This window comes from Oryctolagus cuniculus, chromosome 11 (assembly GCF_051225735.1).
Source record: "Oryctolagus cuniculus isolate XC-2025 breed Fujian yellow rabbit chromosome 11, ASM5122573v1, whole genome shotgun sequence".
Classification (NCBI taxonomy): Eukaryota; Metazoa; Chordata; class Mammalia; order Lagomorpha; family Leporidae; genus Oryctolagus; species Oryctolagus cuniculus.
The window spans coordinates 104,778,826-104,801,386 of record NC_142877.1 but is presented as its reverse complement, the minus strand read 5'-3'; the positions used below and the strand labels follow the sequence as shown (position 1 = coordinate 104,801,386).

Below are 22,561 nucleotides of genomic sequence, written 5' to 3'. Positions count from 1 at the left end.
CTTCCTTCTTAAGAGTTCACAAAAATCATCTTATGCTGGTGCATTAGGCATTTACCAATTGTTAAGTGCAGAACTGCAGAATTCTTGACTATGTTTATTTCTATACTTTCCCCCCTTTCTTCTTCTTCTTTTTAATGTATTTATAAAAGTACTACTATAAGCTTTTATAAGTGGTAAAAATTGCAAGCAATGCAGAAATATACAAAAAAAAAAAGGAAAGGTTTTCTTCCTTCCCCAATTCCCCACCTTGAGGTAATCACTATTAATAGTTAGGTGAATATCCTTCTGTAGATACACAAACATATAAGCTGTATAGTTTCTGTCTTGTAACAGTGGAATTACACTATATATATTTTTCCTGCCATTGCCTTCTAATGTAGTAGCACAGGGTACTTCAGAAAGTTTGTGGAGGGCTGGCGCCATGGTTTAGCAGGTAAAGCCACTTCCTGTAGTGCCGGCATCCCATATAGGTGACGGTTTGAGTCCTGGCTACTCCACTTCCTATCCAGCTCTTTGCTAATGGTCTGGGAAAAGCAGCAGAGGATGGCCCAAGTGCTTGGGCCCCTCCTACCCATGTGGGACACCCAGAAGAAGCTCCTGGCTCCTGGCTTTGGCCTGGCCCAGCCTCAGCTGTTGCGGCCATCTGGGGAATGATGGAAGATTTCACCCTCTGTCTCTCCGTCTCTCTCTATAACTGTGATTTGCAAATAAATAAATAAAATTAAAAAGTTTGTGAAGAAATGGATTTAAAAGATTATTTGCTGTAAAAAATTTTGAAATCCATGCAGTTTTTTCATATTACATGTTTTCCATGAACTTTTTGAAGACCCCCTCTTGTGTGGACAAACTGCCTGTGTTAGTGCCAATGTTGCTTTCAGCAGCTGCACACTATCTTTCATGTTTTGCAGTTATATTTAGTATTGCAATAAATATTCTTGGATATGTATCTTACACTTGAATAAATCTTTATTTTGGTGAGTAGAACTTCAAAGTTCACAAATCTAGTGCATCTAAACTTTGAATACTTGTATGTTCTAAAATTTTGTACTACTTTGCGCTTCCACCAACAGTATGTAGAGTGCTTGTTTTTCTACAGACTAAACAACAGCATTTTTAATATCAGTCTGTACATTTTTATCACCTTGAGGAGTCAAACTACTTTCTCTTTTGTAAAATGTGTTTGAATTCTTTTCCAGTTTTCTTTGCCTGTGTAGTTCTGTCTCTTAATAGTTTTGATTTCATGATATTAATACTATTACATGATGAATACAAATTTGTTTCTAGTGCTTATGCTCAAAACTCAAGTGCTAGGTGCTTTGATGTCATCTACAAAAAACAGCTTCATATTTAAAACTCTATGAAATGTCTATATAGGGGCTAGCATGTGGCACAGGGGGTTAAGTTGTTGCCTGTCACACTGGCATCCCATATGAACACCAATTTGAGTCCCAGCAACTTCATTTCTGATCCAGCTCCCTGCCAAAGCACCTGGGAGAGCAGTGGAAGTTGGCTCAAATGCTCTGGCCCCTGTGATTCCTTTGGGAGACCCATATGGAGTTCCAGGTTCCTAGCTTTGTCCTGGCCTAGCCATATCCATTGTTGCCATTTGGGGAGTGAACCAGCAGATATAAGATCTGTCTATATCTCTCTGTCTCCATGCCTCCCTCTGTAACTCTCCACCTTTCAAATAAATAAATAAATCTTTTAAAAAATTTTCTGTGTAAATAAATTCCCTAAATGTTGCATTGAATTGGTTTTTGAAATCTCATAATCCATGACCAGTCCTTACAGAATACTCTATAAGTAGACATTTGTCACTCAGCAGCTTCTGTTATTTAGTGACACTTGCACTGAAATCCACTCCAGTCCTGCTCTTTGGATGCTGCAAGTGGCCTCTTGGTATGAATATCATTTGCTCCTCCTGGATGGAGACTGTTTAATAACACATTATTTAAACTGGTGCCTTTATCTGTTGTTAACAAAATGTGCTAAGCATACTCTGAGTTCCTTGGAATTCTCTTTTCAGGAAGAAGAGTCATTGAAGACACAGTTGGCATACTTTACTGATAGCAAATATACTGGGCGGCAACTACAAGACACGTTTGCAGATTCTCTCCGATATGTAAATAAGATTCTAAATAGCAAGTTTGGATTCACATCTCGGAAAGTCCCTGCACACATGCCTCACATGATTGACCGAATTGTTATGCAAGAACTGCAGGATATGTAAGTTTGACTTGTATCTGAGTTGCTTGGATATGTTCAGAACTAAGGTGATCTGAAATTTGCATATTTACCAACCTCAAATTATGGCTCTGATATTTGATGTCTAACATATTAAATATATTGTATAAATAAATGATAAGAAGAAAAAGTTTCTATTTCTGTGGATATTAGATATCCTATATTCTTTGAATACAGTTCATTATGTGTTGCATTTGAACAGGTTCCCTGAAGAATTCGACAAGACATCATTTCACAAAGTGCGCCATTCTGAGGATATGCAGTTTGCCTTCTCTTATTTTTATTATCTCATGAGTGCTGTTCAACCCCTGAATATATCTCAAGTCTTTGATGAAGTTGATACAGACCAATCTGGGGTCTTATCTGACAGAGAAATCCGAACACTGGCTACCAGGATTCATGACCTACCTTTAAGTTTGCAGGTGTTGTATTTGTTTTATTCTAAACTTTGTTACCCTTTAAATGAAAAGTATAATTCTGGCAATGTCTCACACACATGTGCGCACACACACACACACACACACACATATTTCATTTTAATGCAAGTAAAAGTAATTCTTAATTTTAATATGGGTGTTTATAGTTAGTCCGTTTTTAGTACCAGAATCAAAACCAAATTGGAAGTTAGTATCATATGAGATTACCTCTTGTTAGGTTTTCAGTAGGGATCAATCTTGTATTTTCTGGGGAAGAAGCAGGTTGTACCTGCATGTGAAATGCATGTGAAATTCAGAGACTTCAGCTGTGGCTGGCTGTAGTTTTCTAAGCCAGACCCCTTCTATCTTGTGTCGGCATCCTAGAGTCCCAGAAGTAGGAAACTCATGCATTGAGAATGCCAAGATGCATGGAGCTACAAGGTATTCCTTCTTGTGATCCCTTGGACCACCTTATATAAAATGTATCTGACAGCTATTATGTTCTACTATGAGTTGAATAGGAAATATTTGTGTTTACATTGTCTCATTAGGATACCACTCCCGATGCCCACATTCCATATTGGAGTTCCTGGTTCAAATTCTGGCTCCTTTTCCTTTACAGCTTCTTGCTAATGCTCATCTATTAGCAGGCAGTAGATAATGGCTCAAGTACTTGGGTCCCTTTCCACTCCTGTGGGAGATCCATATTGAGTTCCTGGCTTCTGGCTTTAGCCTGGGCCAACCTTGGCTATTGTGCATCTGAGAATGATGCCCCCCAACCCACCCACACCCACACCCACCCACACACACACACACAAGATGGAAGATCTTTCTGTGTCTCTCTCTGCCTTTCAAATAAAAAAAAGAAAGACAAGAAAAATTATAAAAATTCTCCTTGAAGATAGCATTTAAACTGTTTTTGTACACTCACATTTTTACTTGAAGACAGTTGTACTTACAATGCACATAACATGTTTGTCTTTTTATTTTTGCTTTGTTAGGATTTGACAAGTTTGGAACACATGTTAATAAACTGTTCAAAAATGCTTCCTGCTAATATCACTCAACTAAACAATATTCCACCAACTCAAGAAGCATACTATGATCCCAATCTGGTAAGTAGCATAGGTTACTCTATGAACTACTGATCAGATGTTATTTATGTCATTTATGTATAGCACTTCAGAATTACAGGCAAGCTCTATGTTTTCATGTCTTTGATGCAAAGTAGTAACAGATAATCCAGAATAATTTGTATCTTGCTTTGGAATATCCCTCCCCCACAAGGATATATAACCCAATATACAGATTCATTGCTTATGTTCCATTAGCAGACATTGTCATCATCAAGGATGGTAGAAATGTAGCCCCAGAGTGTTCTTGTTGTCCAAGGAGAAAAATCCCGAGATTAAACATCGACCAAGGAAAAGTTCATCTGATTTGTGTTAACAGTTTCTTTGTAGGACTAGTGGATGATTTGCACACAACTACATTTAAATACCACTTGGTTGAAATAACCTGAAGACATACAGGATACTCAAGTTTCAGAGAAGTTAAAAATGTGAAAAAAAAGTGCATCTTAGAAGTCATGAAACAATGATATCATTCAGCCCTTAACATAATGGTTACAGTTAATTTGTACTAATATTTGAGAAAATGCCTACAAAATAAAATTACATGGGGGAAATGGGTAGTATCATGTATACAGTATTATTTAAACTATGGAAAACTCCCAAGTATGCCTCTCTCACACACATACACAAGGTACATACCCTTAAAAGTCATAGAAATAATAAGAGATTAAATCATGGGTAATTTTGTAGTATTCTTTTTTTACACTAGTGTTTTCCATATTTTGTGTAATGAATAATGATGTTTGCTTTCATAATCAGAATAAAATGTTATTTTTTTAAAATTTGCTATTTTTAAAATCTTCAAACTATATAAATACTTTTTATTTTTTTTTTTTGACAGGCAGAGTGGACAGTGAGAGAGAGAGACAGAGAGAAAGGTCTTCCTTTGCCATTGGTTCACCCTCCAATGGCCGCCGCGGCCGGCACGCTGCGGCCAGCGCACCACGCTGGTCTGATGGCAAGAGCCAGGTACTTATCCTGGTCTCCCATGGGGTGCAGGGCCCAAGCACTTGGGCCATCCTCCACTGCACTCCCTGGCCACAGCAGAGAGCTGGCCTGGAAGAGGGGCAACCGGGACAGAATCTGGCGCCCCGACCGGGACTAGAACCCGGTGTGCCGGCGCCGCAAGGCGGAGGATTAGCCTAGTGAGCCGCGGCGCCGGCCCAAATACTTTTTCATTGACTACAGATAAGTAAATAACTATGGAGAAAAATGATAAAGTCCGTTAAAAATATGATTCTTGAAGGAAGAAGTGCATTTATGTAGCATCCATTGTGTATGTCAGGCATTATGTTTCTCACTTGTGTTCTCAGAGAACCCCATGGAGGCTCACTTATGAAATACGGTGTGACAGGGCATCCATTGGTGAAAGGTCAGCATGTCAGCTGTCAGAATATAGAGACCAAGTAAAAACATTGCCGATCATGTAGTGTATGACATGAGTTACTATGTACCTATGTTCTGCTTTAAAGATAATTCTGTATTTCTGTATCTTAAAACTACAAAGCTGAGACAGAGAACTGAATTTACAGCAGTGGAGGAAGCAGATTTGAATCAGCAAGTCGAAAAGGAGACTGGTTCTGGGTTGTGGGTTCACAGAATGCCTTGCATTGAGTTAATAACAGAATCGCAGCACGTCGATGTGCTTTAGCAGTTTCTCCTGGACCTTTGGCATTATCCAGTAGGGTAGAGTACTGTAGGTTTATGAGAAATGCTTTGCAAACTATGGACTACTTATGTAAATGTTATTTTTACCAGTGTGTTTTTAATGACTTAAAAGGTACTTAAATGTAATCACATTAGGTGTTTTTCCTGCCTCTAGAGAGAATAGAATCATAGATGTATTTTAAAAAATATATAAATTAGATTGTATAATCTAAAGAATATTCTCAGTTGTAGGACTTTCTGTATTTTCCCAAAATTTGGGGCTATCCCAGCACTAATAAAATAATGCAATCAAGTCTAAATTGTCAAGAGTTCAGTGGTCCGGTTTAAAAGCATTTTTTTACATCTATGTACAACCCCAGAGCAGGGCCAGGAGAGAAGAGGAGGGAAGGAAAGACAGTGTGGGCCTAAACCAATTCCTGCTCCTCCTCCTCTTGTGTTTTGGTTTCTTTGGGACAATGTAGGGATGTGATAGGAGATTGCTTAGAGGCCACTGACCTCACCCAAAGCACCACAGAGCTTTGCCAGTAGCCCAGCCTATTTTAGCTCTCAAGGCTTCACTGTTGCCCACGTCTGTGTCTGCATTTGTTCTTTCACATGCCAGTCTTTCCTCCTCTAGTTTTCTTCCTTTTTCTTGCAAACTCTGGGTTCCTAGTAATACCTGCACTTAAATTTGTAGAAGTGTTTTCTTTCTAAGAAAAATGAGGTACACATAGAAAGCAGTTATTTATTTTGCCTTGTGATAGCCACAATAAAAGATTATTGAGAAATTTTTATGTTTTTAAAAAATACATACAAGTTTACTCATTAGCAAAATAATATTTTAGTGTTTGCCAAATTTCAGGCATGAAATTTAGAAGCAAATATTCTTTGAAAGCTAAAAATTAAATAAGGCCACATTGTTAATTATTATAATTTAGTCTTGAGGCTCATGTACATAAACTGTTTAAAAGGCACTTACTGTTTAAAAGCTACTTATGTAATAAGCATTCATTATACTGGCAGTATCAGTTCATAATACTTGAGTGAACTCTTAAGGTGTAGGCTTCATCATTGTAATTAACTGCAATTACACATAGGATGAAGAAAATATTTTCTAGTTAGACTATAAGAGTCACAAGGTAGCTTATGAGTACATATAGGCTAGTTAATTGTATTTTGTTTTAGAAATTAGCTTCCTTTCTGAAAATAAAAGTAACATCTTATTAAGACTTTTAACAGATGGTGTACAGTGAGGTGTGATTAAAATAAAACTTTATATATGAAATCAGGCTACTAACCACTGAGCTATAGTATGTAATTTTATCTTCTTAAATTTGCATTAAAATATTCATCTTGATTACTGAGCCTTTTGATGCCCCTTTAAGTTTTGCATTCAAGATGAGTGCCTCACTTCACCCTACTCTTGGCCCTGATGCAGTGTCTGCTCTACTTGTATTTTCTTACAGCCACCAGTCACTAAAAGTCTAGTAACCAACTGTAAACCAGTAACTGACAAAATCCACAAAGCATATAAGGACAAAAACAAATATAGGTAAGTAGTACACATATTTCTTATTAGTTTAGTTTAAGTATAATTACAGAGGTCTGTTTTCATAACTTTACAATATTTTATCTGTTAAACATTCTTTTATTATTTATTTGAGAGTATTTTCTCTAGTAGTGCTGAAATGTTAAGTTGTTCTCTGGCTGTTAAGTCCACTAAAGTTTTGAAAAATGTTTTACTATTGAAATTACTCTTTAAATATGTTTTGATAATTAGGTTTGAAATCATGGGAGAAGAAGAAATTGCTTTTAAAATGATTCGTACTAATGTTTCTCATGTGGTTGGCCAGTTGGATGACATAAGAAAAAACCCCAGGTACTGATTTTTAAAAATTATTTCTAAGGGTGAGTGTGTAAGTTAAGCCACCACTGGAGATGCCTACATCCCATAACAGTGTGTCTGTTTTGACCCCAGCTGTTCTGCACTTCTGATCCAGCTTTTTGGTACTTCACCTGGGAGTCAGGAGTTGACTGCCCAAGTACCTGGGTTCCTGCCAACTACATAGGAACCCTGCCTGGAGTTCCTGGCTCCTGGTTTTAACCTGGCCCAGCCCTGGCTATTGCAGGATTTGGGGAGTAAACCAGCGAATGGATGATTTCTCTTTGTTTCTCCTTCTGTATCACTCTGCCTTTCAAATTAATTAATTAATTTTAAAAAGTATTGTTTCTGATTACACAACTACATACAAATAAAAGGCAATAGGACTAGAGAGAAGGAAATGACATTTCTTTTTGCAGCATACAGAAAGGCATAATGATGGAGACAGTATTTGGCTGGGGTTGACTACAAGGTAGTTGGTCATTGAAGTAGATCCCCTCTACAGGGAACTGGGATGGACTTCTGAGTGTCAGGAGACATGAGCTGTTTGGTGACCTAAGAAGCAAACAGTTTTGTGGGGAAGGGAGAGGCTAGAAAGCTGAGGGTCTCCTAGTAGCATTTTTCAAAAGATACTTCTAGAGCAATTGTTTTGGTGTTTAGATTTATATTAACAAGATTTATATTATTATCCATATCGGACACCAGCACTGCAGGTGGCGGCTTTACTCACTTACACCACAGTGCCGGCCCTGAATTTCTTTTTTAACTTTACTGGGGAATATGTATTTCACCAATTTTCTTGGGAAAGAAGACATCAGCATATAAAATTGAATAGCTTTTATTTTATTTGTTTGAAAGGCAGAGTTACAGAGGTAGAGGCAGGGAGACAGAGAGAGGTCTTTTATCCGCTGGCTCACTTCCCAAATGGTGGCAACGACTGGGGCTGGGCCAGACTGAAGCCAGGAGCCAGGAGCTTCTTCCGGGTCTCCCAAGTGGGTGCAGGGTCCCAAGCACTTGGGCCATCTTCCACTGCTTTCCCAGGCACATTAGCAGGGAGCTGGATTGTAAATGGAGCAGTCAGAACATACGAGATGCTGGTGCTGCAGGCTGAGGCTTTAACCCACTATACCACAGTGCCAGCTCCTGTAACATCTTTATGGTACTTAAAGGGACAGCCTTAGTTAAAGACACATGGCAAGCAAGGCTGCTTCCCCAGTGTGCCAGGCCCAGATGCCTCTTCTGTACTAGAACAGACCTTATCCTTTTAAACTCTTATTTTGTCTTACTTACTTTAATGAGGGCTCATTTTAGGTCAGTGAAATCTTATTAGTGACGTCAGCTTTAAGGTTATGTTTATCTCATTAATAGGGAGACTGGGATAAAAGCTTTGCTCTGTTCTGACCACAGCTTGGTTGCCTTCCTGCTTGTGTTGGTTTCATCCTCAGGACACTAGACTATTAAAACATATCCAAGAACCTTAACATTGATTAAACAATAACAGGTAATAGCCTATACTCACATTTCCCTTCCTGCCTCCAAATGTTCCTCATTGCTGTTGTCAGCTTTCAATTTGCTTTTTAAATCCAGGAATGTGGTCAAAGCTCATGTGTTGCATTTGGTTGACATAGCTCTTTAGTATCCTTTCATTTAAAGTAGTCCCTAAATTTAGAGATTAGATAGTGTAGTCATGTGCCACATAATAGCAGTGAGACATTCTGAGAAATACACTGTAAGCATTTCTTCATTGTACAGACATCACAGTGCATTTACACAAGCTAAGATGGCTGTGATGTCACAGGATGATGTAATCTTAGGGAACCACAGTTGTATATGACTATTTATCGAACTTTCACACACCCATCACCAGTCTTCAGCAAGGGTTAATTTATATTTGATCTTGTTTCATCTGAGTACATTAATTCTTCACTACTACTTCCTGATTAATTTTAGGTAAATCTCAAACATTCCATCATTTTATGTATATATTTTTCAGTGCACATCTCTAAAATATAAGGATTTTTAAAAATATAACCACAATACCATCATCACCCTTAACCAATAATGATTTCTTACTATGAGCAACTATATGTTTTTTGTTTGTTGGCTGAAAGTGGTATCAACTGTCTCTCCCTCTCTCTATTTGTAACTCTTTCCAAAAAATAAATAAATCTTAAAAAAGAGAAAATTTTCAAAAAATAGAAAAATAAAAGTGGTATTAAATAAATTCATTGCAGTTAAATCTAAAAATTTCCCTTCAATCTCTTTCTAACTAATTTTTCCATTTGTATATGAAGAAATCAGATTATATATATTCTACCATTTTTTATATTTTATACTTATCTGATCAGTTATTTAACATGTTCATGCAGCCCCTATAATTCCCATACATTGGGAATTAGATCCAAACATTTTTAATCACATTTGAGTTTTTGTTTTTAATCTTGGCAAGTCTACTGCAAAAATTTTGTCAGCATTATCTACCATTTTAATGGGCCTTCAATTCAGTGACTATTTGAACTAAGTAGGGAAGCATTATTGTAATCTGCTTTTTGCCAGAAGTCTAGAATTGTTTTCTTTGAAGACACTGTATTTTGCATTATTCCATTTATTTGATTTTTTTTTTTTAAGATTTATTTTTTCATTTGAAAGAGTTCAGAAGGCAGAGCTAGCAGAAGCTGAGAGAGAGAGAGAGAGAAGTCTTCCATCCACTGGTTCACTCCCCAGATGGCCGCAAAGGCCGGAGCTGTGTCAATCTGAAGCCAGGAGCCAGGAGCTTCTTCTGGGTCTCCCACATGGGTGCAGGGGCCCAAGGACTTGGGCCATCCTCTACTGCTTTCCCAGGCCACAGCAGAGAGCTGGGTCGGAAGTGGAGCAGCCAGGTCTCAAACCGGCACCTGTATGGGATGCCGGCACTGCAGGCGACAGCTTTACCTGCTACTCCACAGTGCTGGCCCCTGGAAGTCTAGAATCTTAATGCTTGATTGGAGATCTATCAAAAAGAAATCATCAAACATATAGAATTTGTAGCTAAAAAGCACCATTTCTCTCTTTGTTATCTACATGTGCCCATTCTTCATAGCATAACTATCAGTTCAGAGAACTTCGTTTTAAGTACTTAACAGACTTAGTACATGGTAAATGAATATCATTAAAGCAATTTACTTTCATAGCTAGTAGGTTCTTTTAAGGTGTTATCTACCCTAGTTCTCTTGTTTTATAGGTGAAAACTATGTAAAGAAATATTTTCTCAAACATTAACTCCCTGGGAGAATCATATCAGCAAATGTACCTACTTGATGGGGGCTGGCGCTGTGGTACAGTGGTTGAGTCACAGCCTGCAGCGCTGGTATCCAGTATGGGTGCCAGTTGGGTTCAAGTACTGGCTTCTCCACTTCCGACCCAGCTCTCTGCTGTGGCCTGGGAAAGCAGCAGAGGATGGCCCGAGTCCTTGGGCCCCTGCACCCACGTGGGAGACCTGGAGGAAGCTCCTGGCTCCTGGTCAGCCTGGCCCAGCCCGGGTCGTTGCTGCCATTTGGGGAGTGACCAGTGGATGGAAGACTCTCAGTCTCTCCTTCTCTCTTTCTGTGACTCTGCTTCCAAGTGAATAAGTAAATCTTAAAAAAAAAAAAAAAAAAAAAAAAAAAAAAAGTACCTATTTGAGACATAAGTCCATTTAAAATACATTTGAAATCCATTTTCCATTTTTGTTAGGACAGGATCATCCAATGATAACCAATAACCCTGGGTTTCTGTTATTTTAGGAAGTTTGTTTGCCTGAATGACAACATTGACCACAATCATAAAGATGCCCAGACGGTGAAGGCTGTTCTCAGGGACTTCTATGAGTCCATGTTTCCCATACCTTCCCAGTTTGAGCTTCCCAGAGAGTATCGAAACCGTTTCCTTCATATGCATGAGCTACAGGAATGGTAAGTTCTCTTTTGTATTCACATGTGTGCCTGCGTACATATGTATATATATTTTAGAGTGACGGTTTCTTTAATGTGCTATTTGTTCTGTAATTTCTTTGTAAAAATAGTTATACTTTTTCTTCTTAGTTTAATATTTGAAAGATGCTTGCCAATATTTCAAGAGATTTGTAAAAATACATAATTGTGTTCTCAGCTTAATTGAAAGTTTATTCCTTTATTCAGTTGTTCGTTGACCATTGTATAGGTGAGCAGGAATACCAGCTTGGGAGAGCTTGTTGTCTAGTACAAGTAGATGTATAATGTGACTGTGGGTAAAGCTGCTGGTCAGGAACTCTGGGGAAAATGGGATTGGGCTAAGTCCTGAAGGCAGAATCCCAGAAAGTGGTGGGAAGGGAACAATGAACGAAAGTTTGGAGATGGGCAGTTTGGGGACTGGCCCGGCTCAGCTGGAGAATTCGTGCACTCAAATGGTGGGAAATACACCTTGGAGAAGTGTTAGAAGCCATTTCATCAAGATTCTTAACAATCAGACTTTACATTAACTTTTGTAACTAACTAGGAAACTTTTATAGGTAATGAGTGAAGGATTGAAATTTGGTTGAGTTGTTTAAATTGTTTAAAAATTACCTAGTAGGGGGCCAGCGCCGTGGCTCACTTGATTAATCCTCCGCCTGCGGCGCCAGCATCCCATATGGGCGCCCCGGTCTAGTCCCGGTTGCTCCTCTTCCGGTCCAGCTCTCTGCTGTGGCCCGGGAGGGCAGTGGAGGATGGCCAAAGTGCTTGGGCCCTGCACCCGCATGAGAGACCAGGAGAAGCACCTGGCTCCTGGCTTTGGATCAGCGTAGCTCTGGCTGTAGTGACAATTTTGGGAGTGAACTAACGGAAGGAAGACCTTTCTCTCTGTCTCTCTCTCACTAACTATCTGTCAAATAAATTTTTAAAAAATTACTTAGTAGAGTTATAAAAAATAAAAATGAGAGGGAAAGCATGAAAGGAAGAATTTTTTAAAGGCAGAAGTAAAAGTCATATAGTATACAATTAGGCATTTTAAAATGTAAAATTTAGTGGCATATAGCACATTGATAATGTCATATAATATCTGCTTGAAAACATTTTCATCAATCCAAAAGAGCACTGTATACTTATTAATCAGTCACTCCCTATTTCCCGTAATGTCTGCCTCTGGTTGTCATTCATCTGCCTTCTCTCCATGGATTTTCCTATCAATATATTTCTTATGAAAGGAATGGACAACATATGACCTTGTGTGTCTGGTTTCTCTCACTTGGTATATAGCATCATTGCCGTTGGAGTAACCTTTGGATGCCATAATGAGTGCTATTTTAAACCAGAATCATCGGAGTAGAAAAGAAAAGCAGGCTTTTACTGAGGAATGGCAGTCTGAGCTTGGTGACTTACCAGAGAGGAGGGAGGGCATAGCCAGACAGGTTTTAAGCCTGGTTATCTTAGAAATCATGCTGCCCCTGGCCTGTGGGGGTATTGAGAAGGGTGGTGTAGTTGTGCTGTAGTAACAGTTATACACATGAGAGAGACTTGAAGTAGAAAGATGGACATTGGAGCTAGGGAAGGCTTGATTTGGGAAACCATTTTTCACAGAGCTTGTAGTTAAAATCATGATCCAAGGTTGGTCCTCAGGGAGAGAATTCACTGAATCAAGAAAAGAAATTTGAGGGTGTTAAACTGTGAGATCTGAATGAGAAAAAGAAACCATTGATAGAGATATTTGAAGCAACTCTTAGTCATCCAGGGAAACAGTAGAGATTCCTCTGATGTGACCATTTTTTTTTCCTGCTCTGCTTGATTTCATTCTTAATGTTTGTTCAGTCAGGTGACTTTTATTAAGTATATACAATGTGGTAATGACCACTACCGGTATTGAGTGTTTAAATAATAAGCACCATCCTAAGAGATTTTCATCTATCTCTCCAACAACTCTGTGGTGGGTCACTGTATCCTTATTCTGTAGAAGGGGAACTAAGGCACAGAGCTAGGAAGTAACTCGCATGAGGCATCTCAGCTTGTGAACGGGGAAGCCCAGATATTAACTTGGGTGGTCCATTTCCAGCCTGGTAGAGCACACTTGCTGAGCCTTAGTCATTGTCATCGTCAGCAGAGTAGCTACCCTCTTGCCTAAGAGCCCATTGTATGCCGGACACTGTGCTGGACTTAATATTTGCTTCCTACATTAATGGTATTGTTACTGCCATGTTATAGATGAGAACACCATTATAGAAGCTGAGTAATTTGCTCAAGCTATAGTAGCTGGCAAGTAGCAAATCCGGCCTGGCTCCCAACTCTCTTTACATTCTCCTATACCCCAAAGCTTCTTTAAAAGTGATCTTCATCCTTTATACTAATGCCATTGCTAATTTTTAATTCAGATGGTAATTTAATCTTTCAGGTTAGGAAAATTTTGTCCCTGTGCCACATGCTGGGAGTACAAAGATGAAAGGTGTGTGATACCACATTTAGAGGTGCTCATAGTCTATTCCTGGTGACATAGACTGGGCAAGTATATCATGTGGTCAGTAGAGTTCAATGCTATTAGTGTATACAGGAAGGAACACTTGATTCTGGTGGGCAAAGGAGATATTGGGACTTGGTTTTGGAATTATGAAAATAATGTTTCCAGGTAGGAAAGAGCATTCCTGATAGAAGGAATGACATGTGCAAAGACACAGAGGGGCAGACAATGCTTTGTTAAGGGAAAAGAAAGATTGTGAAGGAGTGTATCTGATTTAGACTTTTCTTTAGAGAATAAACCTCCCCATGATAGATTTTTTTAAAAGTGTTTTCTATAATCAGATGTCATGAATTGAAATGATAACTAATAGTCATGTGAAGATTAGACTGATGAGGAAGTTGTTTGGAGTGGGGCAGAATTGTGTGGGAACTGGCAACAGAGACGAGTAATAAGCATGTGACTAGAACCAGAAATAGATCATCAAGGTGTGATCCGAGGAGACAGTTGTGGGAATCCAGAGAAGGCAGCAGACAGAATAGGGGAGACCTCAAAGGGGAACCTGTCAGACTCACTAGAACTCCTTGATATGTTAGAGTTGGATAAGACAGATATTAAACAGGTCTATTCTGAAATCTACAAGGGGTCTTCAGAAAGTTCATGAAAATTGTTTATTATGAAAAAACTGCATGGATTTCAAAATTTTTTACATCCAAGTAAGCTTATTTTTTAATTCTGTTATCCACAAACTCCTTGAAGTACCCTTGTATATATTTTATTTTTGTTAACAAGTTATTATTGAGCCACAGTTTCCAAAACTGGCAAGAAACTGCCTCTCTACATTTTCACTCTCCTTTGGTTTAGAGGGAAAACATCTTTATATGGTTCTGAGTATAAACTATCCAAATCCAGTTTGTGACTAAATTTACCTTTAAGAGCCCAAATGAATAAGAAAAGAGTAGGCATAAGATTAACTTGAGAGGATTTTGATTCCAGTACAAATGACACGAATCAAGTGTATTCTCTGCAACCCCCTGATTTGGGGGTGGCTTGTTCTTCACCTTCCTTAGTGTCTGTGTCTCACTGCTGACCCAGCAACCCAGCCCTACTTTCTAGAAACTGTCCTTTTTCTTTTTCTCTTCATGCATCTTTGGTCATCCAACCCTGGTTTCCTGCACGGACTTTCTTCCTATTTCCACAGAAGCCCACTTCCTTTCTCAGGTAGAGCACTTGCAACACTGTACAGCAATCTGGTTGCCTTTGTCTCTCCTGGTAGTCTGTGAGCCCTCATTATGGCCAAAGACAGTGCCTTCCTCACCTCTGCATCCAGCATTTCCTCCCTAGGACATAGTAGTTGCTCATAGTAGGTGAATGGGCTTTCTGACTGCTGAGGAAACACAGTAGCTATCATATAGCCTGTGGCTTCCTGGCTTTTTAACTTACACATAGAGTCTGATTAGAGTTGACTGAATTGGTTGTGATCCTGTAAATAGATGTGGGGAAGATAGGAGGAAGAACCACATATGGGAGAGAATCATTTTGGACATGTGACTTGGGATAGAGACATCCGTTCCCAAACAGTTGTGAGAGAGACTCTGGAACTCAGTGCAAAGGCCTGAATTTGGTAATTATTAGCATATCTTCCAAAGCTTATGTTAGCATTTTAAAATTCAATCTTCATAACAAATTATTATTTCCAAATTACAGGTGAGGAAACTTGGTTGTACCACTCTCTCTCTCTTTTTTTTTTAAAGATTTATTTTATTTATTTGAAAGAGTTACAGAGAGAGGTAGAGACAGAGAGGTCTTCCATCTGCTGGTTCACTCCCCAGATGGCCACAACAGCCGGAGCTGCGCCAATCCAAACCCAGGAGCCAGGAGCTTCTTCCGGGTCTCCCGTGTGGGTGCAGGGGCCCAAGGACTTGGGCCATCTTCTGTTGCTTTCCCAGACCATAGCAGAAGCTGGATCAGAAGAGGAGCAACCGGGACTAGAACGGCGCCCATATGGGATGCTGGCGCTTCAGGTCAGGGGTTTAACCCACTGCGCCACAGTGCCAGCCCCTGGTTGTACCACTCTCTTTATCCTCAGTATCCTGTCATCAACAGGATGCTGTCTCCTTTCTTGCTTATTTCTTTTCATTTTCACTGCCTAGGACAACTGTCATCTAGTTCTTATAATTGGACTGCACTGGACTGTCTGTATTATTTATCCATTCATCTTTCTGATGGCCACTGTTTTTGCCCTCATTTTTTGTTTGAATTTATTTATTGGGGCCAGTGTTGTGAGGTAAAACGTTAAGCGTCTTCCTACAGTGCCTACATTCCATATGGGCTTTGAAAAAAATATATTTATTTATTTGAAGGTCAAAGTTATAGAGAGAGGAGAGAAAGAGGTTCACCCCCCAGATGGCTGCAACAGTTGGGGCTGAGCCAGGCTGAAGCCAGGAGCTTCATCCAAGTCTCCCACATGGGTAGCAGGGGCCTAAGCACTTGGGCCATCTTCCACAGCTTTTCCCAGGCCATTAACAGGGAGCTGGATCAGAAGTGGAACAGCCAAGACAGGAACCGGAGCCCACATGGGATGCTGGCATTGCAGGCAGAGGATTTTATCTGCTCTACCACCACACCGGCCCCTATTTTTGCCCTCATTGTGTCACCCACACTTGCCCGCTGCCATTTCATCCACTTTCCTACTGGAATAATATGTCCAGTCCCCTTTGCAGGGTTTTCCAGAGCAGCTACAGTTCCTTCCCAGCCCCTTGTCCATTGCTTAGCTCTCTTGAGCTCCTTGGGTCTGGCTGCACTCGGTTCTGCAGGGCTCAGCTCCTGACTCAGCCTTTCTGCTGCTACTCAGCTCCCTTTCTCAGCCACGCCCTTTCCCTCCCCTCTTAAGCTAAAGCGTCACAGTCTCTGTGGTGCTGTCTGCATTCCTTTTCAGTTTTTCTGTAAGACTTGACTTTTGATAGTACCTGTTTGTCCGTCTTAGGTGATGACATGTTGGTGACTACACAGATATCTGAACACTTTTCAGAGGGGGCGTTATCTTGTTCATTTCACTGAGTCCACAGGAAGTATTTATCAAATGACTGAATGAGTATATGAATATGAATGAATAAGTAAAAAGAGACCATGGTTTTGTTTGAGTGCCAGAAGTAATTCTGTTTTGAAGTCCTCTTTTCTGACTTGGTAACTAACTGATTCAAGTATATTTACTCTGACGCAATAACAAATCTGCACTCATGTTGAGAATGTATATTGTGTTAACATTTTAAAATTGCCTGTAGCAATGTTTTTATGTTCATAGTATTGTTTTTGTAAAACTAGTGTGTAAATCACTTTTAACTAATGACCATATATCATATACAGAAGTACACATGAGACCATATACAGAAGTACATGTTTGCTTTCTTCTTTCTCTAACCAGGAGGGCATATCGAGACAGATTGAAGTTCTGGACCCACTGTGTACTAGCAACATTGATTATATTTACTATATTCTCATTTTTTGCTGAACAAGTAAGTTTTATATGTTTGGCTATTAAACTGTTTTTGGTGTAACCTAGCATCTGAATCATTTAGAAAATGATATAAATTCATATCAAGAAAGTTTCAGTTTCTCCTACTGGCTTTGTAGCTTGATCATATGTCAGTATGGCAGATATATTTTATAATATTCAGGCAGCCAACATAGTAGCCTTTTATTGATCCATCTTCAAATCTATTACCAGTCTTCTTTTCAACTGGAACTCAATAATTAACTTTGGACTTCAGGCTAAAACTGAAAAGCTCTAAATATTTTTAACCAAAAACTGTCTATAATCCTCATCTGATAGTAATTTATTTTTTTATTTTTATTATTTTTTTATTTAGTAAATATAAATTTCCAAAGTACAGTTTATGGATTACAATGGCTTCCCCCCCCCATAATTTCCCTGCCACTCGCACCCCTCCCAGCTCCCGCTCCCTTTCCCATTCCATTCACATCAAGATTCATTTTCAATTCTCTTTATATACAGAAGATCGATTTAGTATATATTAAGTAAAGATTTCATCAGTTTGCACCCACACCGAAACACAAAGTGTAAAATACTGTTTCAGTACTAGTTATAGCATTACTTCACATTGGACAGCACATTAAGGACAGATCCCACATGAGAAGTACACAGTGACTCCTGTTGTTGACTTAACAATTTGACACTCTCGTTTATGGCGTCAGTAATCTCCCTAGGCTCTAGTCATGAGTTGCCAAGGCTATGGAAGCCTTTTGAGTTCGCCAGCTTTGATCTTATTCAGACAGGGTCATAGTCAAAGTGGAAGTTCTCTCCTCCCTTCAGAGAAAGGTACCTCCTTCGTTGATGGCCCCGTTCTTTCCACTGGGATCTCACTCGCAGAGATCTTTCATTTAGGTGTTTTTCTTGTTTTTTTGTTTTTTTGTTTTTTGTTTTTTCCCCAGAGTGTCTTGGCTTTCCATGCCTAAAATACTCTCATGGGCTCTTCAGCCAGATCTTAATGCCTTAAGGGCTGATTCTGAAGCCAGAGTGCTGTTTAGGACATCTGCCATTCTATGAGTCTGCTGTGTATCCCGCTTCCCATGATGGATCGTTCTCTCCCTTTTTGATTCTATCAGTTAGTATTAGCAGACACTAGTCTTGTTTGTGTGATCCCTTTGACTCTTTAGACCTATCAGTGTGATCAATTGTGAACTGAAATTGATCACTGGGACTAGTGAGATGGCATTGATACATGCCACCTTGATGGGATTGTATTGGAATCCTCTGGCATGTTTCCAACTCCACCATTTGGGGCAAGTCCAATTGAGCATGTCCCAAATTGTACATCTCCTCCCTCTCTTATTCCCGCTCTTATATTTAACAGGGATCACTTTTCAGTTAAAATTTAAACACCTCAAAATAATTGTGTATTAATTACAGAGTTCAACCAATAGTACTAGAACAGAACAAAAAAAATACTAAAATGGATAAAGTATTACATTGTACATCAACAGTCAGGACAAGAGCTGATCAAGTCACTGTTTCTCATAGTGTCCATTTCACTTCAACAGATTTCCCCTTTGGTGCTCAGTTGTCACCGATCAGGGAGAACATATGATATTTGTCCCTTTGGGATATCTGATAGTAATTTTTATGAGTCTTTCACTTTTTTCCATTCTCTTAACCTTTCTAGATTGACTGCAGAGTCTTATATTCAGACACCCATGGTTTTGTGTTTGGCTCTGCTCACACTGGCAGTGTTCCATTTACAATGCCTTTGACTTGCTGAGATTTTTGTTATCCTCCCCTTACTCCTCTCGTTGTCAGCACCTCTGCCCTGGGGCTCACTTCTATGCATGCACACACACAGTCTCCTTCAGGCGAGGGTTCAGGAGTAGGAGGGAGACTTACTCAGTAAAAGGAAAAGGATAAAAGAATCCTTATTAGCTTGCAGGCATGAAATACTCTGAGGAGAAGGGATTGAAACGGGAACAGTCATGGGCACACATGACTTACACAGGGCATGTGACCCCACCCCAGCCTCTGACCAGTTTAAGGGGGCTTTTCCAGCTGTCAGAGGAAAGGACACTGAGTTTATTTATACCAAGAAGGAGGGAGGTAAGTTGTGTGTACTGAGAGCTTTCGGATGATGACTGGGCTTCCTGCCACAGATGGAAGGAAATTGAGGACACGGAGGTTCAGTAGGTGATCAGGAGGGCAACTTAACATTCATCTTTCCCAGGGATCATACCTCTTGTTCTTGGTTGTCATTGGTCCTGGCTGATAAAAATCTTATAAAAAAAAATCTCAAAAAGACAGTACTTGCATTTGGAGCAGGGCTCTAGTGAGCAACTTTGTTGCTGGCCCCAGTGACTCAAGTGTGCTGGGGCCAGTACAAGAGAAGAGAAGGGTCAGTCAGTCTTGCCTCTGCCATTGAATCCAGCAAAGAATAGAGACTGGAAAGGCAAGAAGAGGGAGAAAGAAAGGGCAGGTTAAGCCCCCTCCCCTCTCCAGCATCATGATGTAGTCAGACTGCTTCCTCTGCCACCCTCACCAGCAAACCAGCCAGCTCTGCTCCTCCCTGTCCTCCCCAGTCCCAGCTTTTTATTCAAACCCTGGTGGCTTCTGCTTGGGCAAAGCCTCACTTCCCACTTCTAGATAAAGGAGTAACTGTCCCACAAAGCTGGCGAGAGAGAAGGCGATCAATAGGGATCCCAAATGGAAACCACAAGGAAGACACTTATTCTCACTGAAGTTTTATTATAATGATGTTTAGGTTTTCAATTTCAGATATATAATGAGTAAACTCTTTTTATGAGGAGGAAAAAGAAGTACTTTTCTGAGTTCTAAGCTACTAATAAATTAATTTTCATATTACCTCTTACTCATAAATTAGATTTTCAGATGATTGTTTTTAGAATAGATATAGAAAAAATGGATTTTTACCCATAGTTGTCTTCTTTTTTTATTTTTTAAAATCCTATCTTATTAATGTAGGCATTACCAAACCCAGAGACAGTGTCTTAATGGCTAAACAGAGCCAATATCCTTCCACAGAAAGACTGGAGAAAAGGACATCTTGAAAATAAATGTTTGGTAATGTCTGTGAAAATCTGTAGTCATAGGTCTTAGATAAATGAAGCATGGGTCAAAATAATCTTAATCCTCTTGGGTCTGTTTGCAGGCACATAATAGGCATTTTGATCTTACAAGGCTAAACAAAATGAGTGGTTGGCTTCATTTGGGGGGAGGAGAAATTGACAGAGTCTTGTTTGTTATCTGTTCCTATGATGAAAGTCATGTGGCTCTCAGAAGTTTGAAGTATTTTACAGTCTTTGATCAACATGGTGATTGAAATTTATTTTCTGTCTTTCATCATTCAGTTAATTGCACTTAAGCGGAAGATATTTCCCAGAAGACGGATACACAAAGAAACTAGCCCTGATCGAATCAGGGTATAGAAGATCTTCCCTTGAAAATCATCTACCTCAGCATTTACTGAGTATTTTAAAACTCGGCATCACAGAGGTGTCTTTGTGATGCGAAGCTTAGCCAGCTTGGCCTGAAGAAGGGTAAACATACAGTACCCTACAGTCCAGTGGCGAGTGTACTACCCACTGCCCAGGAATTAATAACCAGCCCACTACAAACTGGTGTGTTGAGCAACTCTGAAGTGTTTTACTTTTACAGCATTTGCTCTTGACCTTTCATCCTTTTATAAAAAGGCTCACTGGTGGGAGACAGCTGCCACTTTCCCACAGCAACTCTTGCAAACTAACTGTAACATGAGAGGCCTAGGCCAGCCTGAGAGGGATTGCTGAGAAACCCCAGTCTTTGCATTCCAGAGCTTTTTTGCTATAGTTTTGTGCTTTTTATTTTCTTCTTTTCCCATTTTTCAAATAAGTAGCTACTAAGTTAACTACATATTCTTGCTTCTGAACAGGAGAGTCTAAACATGTTTTTTTAGATGTTATTTAAGTAATACAATAATATCACCTCCTGTTGGCAATATCTAAATCACAAACTTTATATTAAAGTTTAGACTATAAGTAGTCTTAAACCACTGGCAACTACTGAAGAACTCCATGATTCTTATCTAAAATACTTTGTGCTTGTTTACTTCAGCCCCTACAATACTGTGATTTCGCGTGCAGGCCTAATTTCAAAGGGCTAGAGTTAAGTAGCAGTGCTACTTACCAGATGTAATTATGTTTTGGAAATGTACATATTCAAACAGAAGTGCCTCATTTTAGAAATGAGTAGTGCTGATGGGATTGGCACATTACAGTGGTGTCTTATTTAATACTTGTATATTCCAGTAGCTTTCTCTCACAGTTTCTTATAGAACAGGGGTCAACAAACTTTTCCTGTAAAAGGCCAGTTAGTAAATGATTGCAGGCGTCAAGTGTGTTTGTCACATAATCTTCTATGTTTAGTTTTTTGTTTTTTGAATAACCCTTCAAAAGGTATAAAACCCATGTTTAGCTTACAGCTCTGTATGAAAACAGGCCACCAGCCGGATTTGACCCACAGACCATCACTATATGACGACTGAGAGTATTTTTATGTATGGGTGAACCCTCACATTAGCCATATTTTGTTATATCATTATACAGCAGATTTGTGGACACCACGGTCCAGGAGTCTTTTTTGAACTCTTGATATTTTAGATCAGGATCTCATAGTGTTCTCAAATGGCACACATATTTTGTAAAAAGACATTGAAATGTAAATATTGTGTTTGTGCTGTACCAGTTATGTATTTGAAAAACTAAAGTGTCATAAAAGTTTCATTTTGTCTGATGCTTTCATTTTAAGTCTTTGAAGATTGAATTTTTGAATCAATTCAGCAGTAACTTGAGTGCTTATATAGTATGTCAGGTTCTGTACAATTAAGTGGAAGATAAATATAAGGAGAGATTAGTATTATAAAGCACCAGTGAGTGTTGCTTTATGGAGGCAGGAAATAGATTCTAGATGGAATTTATATGGTAAAAACTTAGAGGGTATATCTAGATATCTTTGTAAAAGAGAAGAATTTGTCCCAGAAAGATTTCAGGGAAATGAACATTTGGTTGTAATGGCGATTTCTGTGGTTAGATTCCATGCACTCTTAGTTAATTTTTACTATGAATAAAGAAAAATGATAGATGATTTTCAGTAATGATAACAGTGAATGGTGTGTATCCCAGGAAAGAATCTGGGAGTCATCATTCATCATTCTTCAGCCAATACACTGGGATGTTTAAATGAGCCAGTGAAATCCTAAATATCACAGGGAAGAAGATTCAAAGCAAAACAATAAACAGGAGGGTTACTTCGAACTTACTGCTTG

The 22,561-nt window shown here is 39.2% G+C and overlaps 1 protein-coding gene across 2 annotated transcripts in view; it reads left to right on the top strand.

The window, feature by feature from the left end:
• The window catches only part of GNPTAB (N-acetylglucosamine-1-phosphate transferase subunits alpha and beta), an 85,649-nt gene extending 63,630 nt beyond the window's left edge, over nt 1–22,019 (top strand). For both annotated transcript variants that reach the window (XM_002711224.6, XM_070052755.2), the window contains exons 14-21: nt 2,027–2,226; nt 2,447–2,666; nt 3,662–3,775; nt 6,907–6,992; nt 7,221–7,319; nt 11,084–11,251; nt 17,161–17,251; nt 20,610–22,019. In XM_002711224.6, the coding sequence (XP_002711270.2) occupies nt 2,027–2,226; nt 2,447–2,666; nt 3,662–3,775; nt 6,907–6,992; nt 7,221–7,319; nt 11,084–11,251; nt 17,161–17,251; nt 20,610–20,687 (1,056 nt within the window). In that variant the 3' untranslated portion in view covers nt 20,688–22,019. The remainder of the gene's footprint in view (nt 1–2,026; nt 2,227–2,446; nt 2,667–3,661; nt 3,776–6,906; nt 6,993–7,220; nt 7,320–11,083; nt 11,252–17,160; nt 17,252–20,609) is intronic.
• The last annotated feature ends 542 nt before the right edge of the window (nt 22,020–22,561 follow it).